At 46.7% G+C, this 8,091-nt stretch overlaps 1 protein-coding gene across 3 annotated transcripts in view; it reads left to right on the forward strand.

Annotated features, from left to right (window-relative positions):
• Positions 1-7,803, forward strand: part of Fars2 (phenylalanyl-tRNA synthetase 2, mitochondrial) — a 373,884-nt gene extending 366,081 nt beyond the window's left edge. For all 3 annotated transcript variants that reach the window (XM_038333514.1, XM_038333513.1, XM_038333512.1), the window contains one exon: positions 7,513-7,803. In XM_038333514.1, coding sequence (XP_038189442.1) covers positions 7,513-7,651 — 139 coding nt within the window. In that variant the 3' untranslated portion in view covers positions 7,652-7,803. The remainder of the gene's footprint in view (positions 1-7,512) is intronic.
• Positions 7,804-8,091: the final 288 nt, after the last annotated feature.

Here is an 8,091-nt window from a genome sequence, read left to right on the forward strand (position 1 = left end):
CAGATGAAGATCCAGAACTTCAACCCCACCCTGCAGGAGGCCAGGACTCCACCTCCCTCCCCATGCCTGCTTGGCAGAAGCCACTGCTCAAGAGTACCAGAAGTTATGGGGAGTGTTGAGGGGGGAGCCTGGGGGTGCTTTGAACTTCCCAGAGAAGTTGGCAGGTGTTTGATGTTCAAAAGCACTTCTTGCCTGTAAAATGTGTCTCTGTAGCACTCTTAAGTTGCCGACTGGGACTGACCAGGGAGTGGACCGATTGGGGGTGGCCCAGCTCAGTTCCTTCCCCAGCTGCCGGTTCTGCCTCTGTGAAGGCCTGCATGGGAGTTGTCTTCCCCCAGACTGACACTGTCAGAGGAACCATCTGGTCCAGTTTCTTATGACTAACTCCAAGGAACAGACATCTCTCTGGGACTTAGCAAGCTTGGCAATGGCAGTGAGGCACTTATCTGAGCCTAATTCCCTGGCTAGCAGAGAACTCCAGAGAGGCACAGTTCAGAAGGGCCTCCAGAGGGCACCAGGCCCAGAAGACAGTTTGAAAATGAGGTGGCAGGCCTCTTAGCTGTTGTTACAGTTTTGTATGAAGTGCCCCCAGAACTTCATGTATTGAGGGCTTTGTTGCCAGGCCTTTGGAGGACTGTATCCTGAGGGTCTAACCTAATCACTTCTTCAACCTATGGATATATTTATATTATGACACTATTGGAAGGTGATATAAGCCAAGAGATTGGCCATGTCCCTCCGTCTACCCTCTTAGCCTACCTCTTCACTGTGGAAAACGGGACCAGGCAAGGTGACTCGCCCAAGCTCTCCTGGGCTCCACCTCCCACCCACCAAGTCTTACTACCAGAATGTCTTCATTAGCTCCTCTCAGTGCTTGTTTATAGCAGGAAAGGGAGCAAAGTCTGGTTTACTTGGTGTCTCGATCATTTATTCAGACCAGGCACAAATCTGTGCCTTGTGTTTTATCAGGAATAGCTCTGGCTATCTTCAGACCAGTGTCAGATTCCATACTCATTAAAGGTTAAAAATTGATAAAATAGGATTGAGCACCCATATGTGCACACACACACACACACACACACGCACGCACACACGCACACGCACACATGCACACACGCACATGCACACATGCACGCACACACACACACACACACACACGCACACACACACACACAGTCCTTCTTCCAATAAACTATGTGAGGAAAAGATGAAAATGAAACAAATGAGTTGGACCCCCTCATTTTAATTTCACTTCCAGCAATTTGAATTATATGAAGTCAACTGTAATCCAAAATATTAAAATTCCAGGAGTAAATAATTTATAAATACTAATTCACATTGCTTGGGCCCAATGAAATTTTGTGCCACCTCACCCATTGTTTTCCAACCTATCCATCCTGTATAGCTTGAGTAGTGATACTGGAAAGTTTTTGTTACATAGTTGCAATTGTTCTATTTTACTGTTTTGGCCTCTTAATGCGCTTTAATTTTAAATCTAACATCAATGGCATATATACTTAGGAAAATGTATCTGTAGTGTGTTTTGCTATCTCTGGCATTAGGCATCACTGGGGGGTCTTGGAACGTGCCCCCACCAATAAATGGATAGCAGTATTGAACATCCACTCGGGACATCAGACTCTGAAATAACTGCTGTATAGTGCCCATCTAGTCCTTAGAGGGCCTAAGAAGGAAACGGAGTTCTTACTCCATAGGCAAGGACTCTGAGGCACAAGAAGTCACACAAGCTGCCCTAGATCTCACAGCAAAGGAGGAATTGGAACCAGGTTTCTCTTAACTGCAAAGTCATGTTCTCTCCTACATTCTTCAGCTCTCTCAGTTCTGTTCTCGGAAGTGACATGGGGCTGTCTCCCCTCCCTGTGCCTCTTGCCTGGGTTCAACAAGCCTCTGAGAGTACTGGATGAACTGACTCTCTCCATTGAGCAGAGTGGTAATAACATGGAACTTCAGACCGAACACGGGTCTCTAACAGACAGGAACCAGGTGAAGATGAAGCCAAGGGCCCCGCTTTCTCTCGTTGTTAGTGGCGCTCTGTGGACAGCATCTTTTCTCCATTGAATAATCTCTGTGGATAGGCAGTGTCTGCAGTGCCCACTGATCGTGCCTGCTCTATTCTGGGAGGTGTCAGGCATGCCATCTAAGAACACGGACTAGCTGCTCCATCACAGATGGAAACACATACTATTGTGGCTGCTGTAGGAGCTGGGTTTGGACTGCAATGAGGGAGGGTTTTATTCACAGTTCAGAACTGGTTTGGTTGCCACGGTGAGCCGAGTGGCTGTGTAATAGAACTCTTCCCACCCTCAGCAGCACTCTGACCCGCTGTTCCTTCTTTCCAGCAGGTTCCGCAGCCCTGTAACCTTCAGAGCATCCCCACTGACATACTCTGAACTGAGGGGCGCTCGTCACTCTTCACAGTACTCTTGATAATTGGTCATTTTATCACTTTCTCTAGTTTGTTTGGTTTTAAGATATTTATTGCTCAGCTTTTTCATATTAACATCTATACAAATATGCATATTTATGGGGTACAGTGTAGTATTTTTAGCTATGTGTAATGGTATAATAATAATAATAAAAGTGTTTAACATATTCTTCACCTCAAACAGCTACCATCTCTTTGTGTTGAGAACATTTAAAATCTTCTCAAAGCTGTTTTGAAATCTTCAAGACATAATTGTTACCCATACTCAACTACTTTGCCATGGATAACTAGAGCCCGTTTTCTACATCTCCCATAACTTTGCCCCTGTTGACCTATCATCCCAATCCCAGCCTCTGGCAGCCCCTTGCTTTCTTTTTTGAGACCAGCTTCTTTAGGTTCCACATATAAGAGAGAACATACCCTATGTGTCCCTCCGTCTGTCTTATTCTATTAAACATAATGTTCTCAGTGATTATCCATGCTACTACAAATGACAGGATCTTATCTTTTCAAAGACTGAATAGTGTTCCGTTGAGTATGTGTTCCCTGTACTTTCTCCTTCTATTCATCCATTGGTGGATGTTTGTGGTAATCCCATATCTCGGCTTTATGAATGTTGTCCCAGTAAGCATGGGGTACAGGTGTCCTCTCAACACAGTGGTTAAAATTTCCTTTGGATGCATACCCAGCAGTGGATTGCTGAGCCCATTTAAACATACGCTTGACAGTCCTTCATTGAGCCAGTCTTGACTGTTCTCAACTCCTACACAGCTTCATCTTTGGTCTAAAGTTAGGAGTTTGAGAGGAGGAGGCACTAAAACAGAATCCCTCCCTGTTGGTTTGTCCCACACTATTCTGCCAGCTCTCCCCATGGCTCATATGGGATTGCCCATCCCAACTCTCAGTTTCTGCCTGAACATCTGGACTTGGGGAGGAGGTGGAATTGGGTAAACCTTGGCATTCACAGTGGAGCAAGGAACAGGGCTCTGAGAAAGTAAGCCATGTTTCTGGATTCCCCTAGTTAGACCGTACCTCAAAAAAAGGAAGTGGATTGCAGGTTGGTTGGGAAAGCACAAGGTGGTGGTACCGGCAGAACAAACATGAATCTCATTCAGAAGCAATGACAGCAGATATGACTGACTTGTGTTAGTGTCAACTGACTTAGTGACCTAGATTTCTTGTGTGGTTTTTATAGTGTGGAACTCTGTAACTAGACAGACAGCACCATGCTAGTTTGCTTGGGAAATACCATCAGCTGAAGAGGAGAAACTCAGAAGTTGTGGTTGTGTGGAGTGTGGCACAGCTGGCTTCACTGCCAGGTGACCACCAGTCCCTCTTGCTGCCTGCTGGCTCACTACTGTGCAGCAGACTGACCACTCTCTTCCCGTGCTCCTCTCTGTCCAGCTCAGTGCCTGCAGGATGCTATCTGTTGAATGGCTAAAGCAGTCTATAAATGAAGTAGTCTTAGTTGAAAACACTGTAAGATACTTGCATCAGACTCTCTGCTTAAAAAAAAAAAGGCAAAAAGTCCAGCTCTAGCCAGCAGCTGGCTCATTTTCCAATCAGCCGGTATTACAAGTTACAAGGCAGTGAAAGTTCTGGAGTGCTTTTTTTTTTTCATTCTCTTCCATCTTGTCAACAAAGGGATTTGACCTCCCTAACTGAGCAATAGATGACCTTGTTTATTTTTCTCATGAGTAGAAACTATGCGGTATATAAAAGTGAACTTTGATTTACCTATGATGCTCCATATAGTATAACCCACTCTGTTCATCATGAATGCTGGGCCTTGTGAATTGGATAGAAAGCTAGAGCAACTCCCTGCCGCTCAGACCCAGGACTGTTTTGTGATCCTGCTCTCTGGGCCCTCTTTTCCCAGCCAGCTGTCTGCTGCCTACTGTCCACCTTTCAGTGACACTGCAGTAGGAAAGACCCTTATCAGTGTGTCCCTGGTCTATGTGTCCCTCTCAAAGAGCACCCTACTCCTCCTGTCTCCAGCTGTGACCTCGCTAAGCCAGAAAGGAATGTAATGGGATCATTTCAAAATTAGTTACTTTAAAACTATATTGCTACTTAAGGGAAGTTGGATATATTTGCTTTCTGTTACTATGAGAAATGCCTAAGACAAGATGACATGTTCATTTGGGCCCACAGTCTAGAGCCTGTGGAAGCACATTAGTTTGGGAGCACATGACCAAAGGAGCTCATTTACCCTATGGTTGGGTATGGAAAAGTGAAAGAGGGAGCTGAAGTTCCCTTATCCCCCTCTAGAACCTGCCCCAAATAACCTAAGACAGCCTCCCAACTACACCCTCTGTCTTAAAGGCCCCGCAACCACCTAGTAGCCGGGACCTTTGGTGAGATTCAGGATCCTAACCATAGCAAGAGCTTGGATGTTAAAGGAAGAGTATCTTTGATAGCGCTCCTGAGTGCAGTGGTTAAGGCTACATTCTAAAACCAGACCATCTAGGGTTTGTTTCTGTTCTATTGAAACAAAATTGACATAACATGAAATTAGTCATTTTAGAAGTGTGCAATTCAATACCTTTGGGTACTTCTCTAGTCTGCATGTTTTGCATATGTGTGGCTTCTACAAACTTTGGTTTTGAAGTTCACCTAGTTTCCACTCATCAGTATTAGTGGGTTGTTGTTGTTGCTGTTACTGTTGTTGTTGTTATGCCAAATAGTAATCCATTCTCTGGATATATGAAATTTATTGATATCCGTTCATCTGTTGGTAATAGCTAAACATTTTAGGAAAGTGTGTGTGTGTGTGTGTGTGTGTGTGTGTGTGTGTGTGTGCATTGCTCAGGATTGAAGCTATGACTTCATCTTTGGCAAATACTCTACAACTTAGCTCTATAGCCCTAGCCCCTCCTTCTTTCTGAGACAGGGTCTCATTAAGTTTCTAGGGCTAGCCTTGAACTCCCTCTGTAGTCTAAGCAGGCCTTGAACTTATGATCCTTTTGACTGGGCTTTGCCAGGTAACCGGAATTTATAGGCTTGATCAAGAGGCTCAACAGCGAATTCTTGCCTGACTTAGTTTGAGCAGCTACCTTCTGTTCTCTGGGGCATATACCTAGGCATTACTGGGTTATGTTGTAATAATACATTTCGTGTTTTGAAACCCACTAAACCTTTACACATCAACACATATGTTTCGTATTCCTACCACATTACTTGGCTGTAATTCTAGTCCTGTCACATAGTCCTGCTGTTTGAACTTGGACAAGTCACTTCTACCTTCTGTTATCACAGATGTATCCTGAGGACAGTGATGTTGTCTGCTCAATGAGGATGTCACTCAGAATGGATTTATGTGTCCAATGGAAGGCTGAGGAGCACCAGGGCTCCAGGGCCACAATGTAGGGTGTGATGCCGTAAAGAGCTCTGACCCAAACTCCTGTGTTCCTTGCCAAGGCCATCCCTCCCTTCAGGGAGTCCTATTTCTTACATGTTTGGCAGTTTGCCAAAGCTCCATAAGCCTTTGGTTTGCCCTGCAAATCTCGGTGGCTGCACAGTTCTGGGTCTGCCACTTAGGACTGGTCTCAATTCATGGCTTGGACTAGGGTGGGAAAGCAGTAGAGGGTTGAAGGAAGGCCAGTTCTCCATCACCTAGCGTGGACTGCTGAGACTACAGAGAAGGGGACATGCCAGCTAGCCTTGGCTGTGAACAAGGCTTGGAGGTGACTTCTTGCTGCCCTTCGCAGATGAGGGCTCAGTACCTGACTGAGGACAGACCCTGCAAGGAACAGCAAAGGCTCCTAGAAGTCCATCCTTCCCAAACGTGGCTCGAAAAGAGAAAGGAAGGAAAAGAAAGCAGAGTAGAGTGGACACGCCAGGGTGGGGAAGAACTGGAAGGAGCTGAAGAAGTGACTAAGGAGCTTTGGGGGGCTAGGACCAAGGCAGACACTTCTCAAGCATATTCTGTCTACATCCAAGTCTGACCTGAAATCAGCAGGGGGACAAGGGAGAGAGTACTCTGGCCACATTGGGGACTAGTTTGTGTTCCCATGAGGTGGTTTCCCAAGGTGCCAGTGCACCTGAATCCCACTTGTCCAGGGTTCTGGCATGACTGAAGGCACAGCCCTTACTTACCTACTAGAGGTGCTGTGACCTTTCCTGGTCGGACTCAGAGATGGAATGGCATCACTGGGAGGGGCGCCCACTGGGGGCCACTTGCTTTGCTGTAGCTTCTTCTCCTGAGAACCCAGGGTTGGCTCTGCTACTAATGGGGTTGGCAAACAGGAGCATCCATGGCTTCTCATTATGCAGAAGAGATGTTGTTCAGACCCCTCTCTCTGTCCATAGGAGAGGGTCAGTGACACAAGTCACAGCCTTTTGGTCTTTGTGATGAGGCCACCATACCAGCATATCCTAGCATCTGTCATACAAGCATAGGCACCCCTGCTGTCATGCCACCTTCCCAGAACTATCCACAAAAACAAGTCCGCACTGTTGTGGGAAAGCAGAGGTCAGTCCAACATGTGTGAATGTCTGTTGTGCATGGAATGGTGTAACTACTTCCTAGGCCCACGGGGTGCTGGGGTGACTTCCCAGCCTTGTCTCTGGCACTATTTGCTGGTGCGTGGTCTACAAACATAGTTCTTTTCCTTACCGTGGCAAGGTGGAGGTCACTGACATTGACTCGTAATACTTATACTGTCAGAAATGCCCGGACAGTCAAAACAAGCTCAGAACTCTGGGTCCTATGTCCTGAAATCAGACTCTGTGCTTAGCCCAGGCCATCAGGCCTATGGGGGAGCACCTACCGTGGGGACTGTGGTACATCCAGCATGAAGGAACCAGCCCCTCCATTATTCAAGCTATTGTTTCCCTAACCATCATCCTCCCACAGACTGAAAATATGTAGTCCTTAATGGCAAGTGGTATTTCTGTGGTAACACATGACATACCTGGATCCTGCCCCACTAGGCTTGCTGTTAGCAGGTGATACCATACCATCGTGATGTGGCAACCCGTGTTTGAGAATAAGGCCTCCTGCTTTCAATCCATGTGCAGACATGTTTCTCACTCGCCTGCTTGCATTCTCTCCCCGTCTCCAGGACACACAGGATCAGCCACTGCTACCGCATCACCTACCGCCACATGGAGCGGACACTGTCCCAGAGAGAAGTCAGCAGTGTCCACCAGGCTGTGCAGGAGGCCGCCGTGCAGCTGCTGGGTGTGGAGGGCCGTTTTTGATGTCCTGGTTTTCAGGCTGCAGCCCTCATGGATCCCCAAGACTCACTGGAAATGGGGAAAGATATTGTTTGTGAGCTGGAGGATCTGTCATCTTTTGATAAATGCGTCTGCTTTAGGACTTTCAGGAAATAAAGGATTACTTTTGAGAAGCATTGACGTGCATTTGTCTTTTGTTTGGGGAAGGAGAAAGCAGGCACTAATAGAAGAGCTCCCTGCTATTCGTTTAGAAATGCTTGGCCCATTGGCTCTCTGCGTGGTTAATTGGTCCCTGGGTTCCATTAAGCACCAGGCATGCTTCTCGCCTGACAGGCTCTTCCACCCATGTAATGAGTGAAGCCACAGAGAAGGGCCTCCGAAACTGGATGTAGTGCAGGCATGCCTAGATTTTGTGCGCCTGCTTGGCTGCAGGTCATAGATCCTGCATTTTGACAAATTGGAGG

This window comes from Arvicola amphibius, chromosome 6 (genome assembly GCF_903992535.2).
Source record: "Arvicola amphibius chromosome 6, mArvAmp1.2, whole genome shotgun sequence".
NCBI classification, from domain to species: Eukaryota; Metazoa; Chordata; class Mammalia; order Rodentia; family Cricetidae; genus Arvicola; species Arvicola amphibius.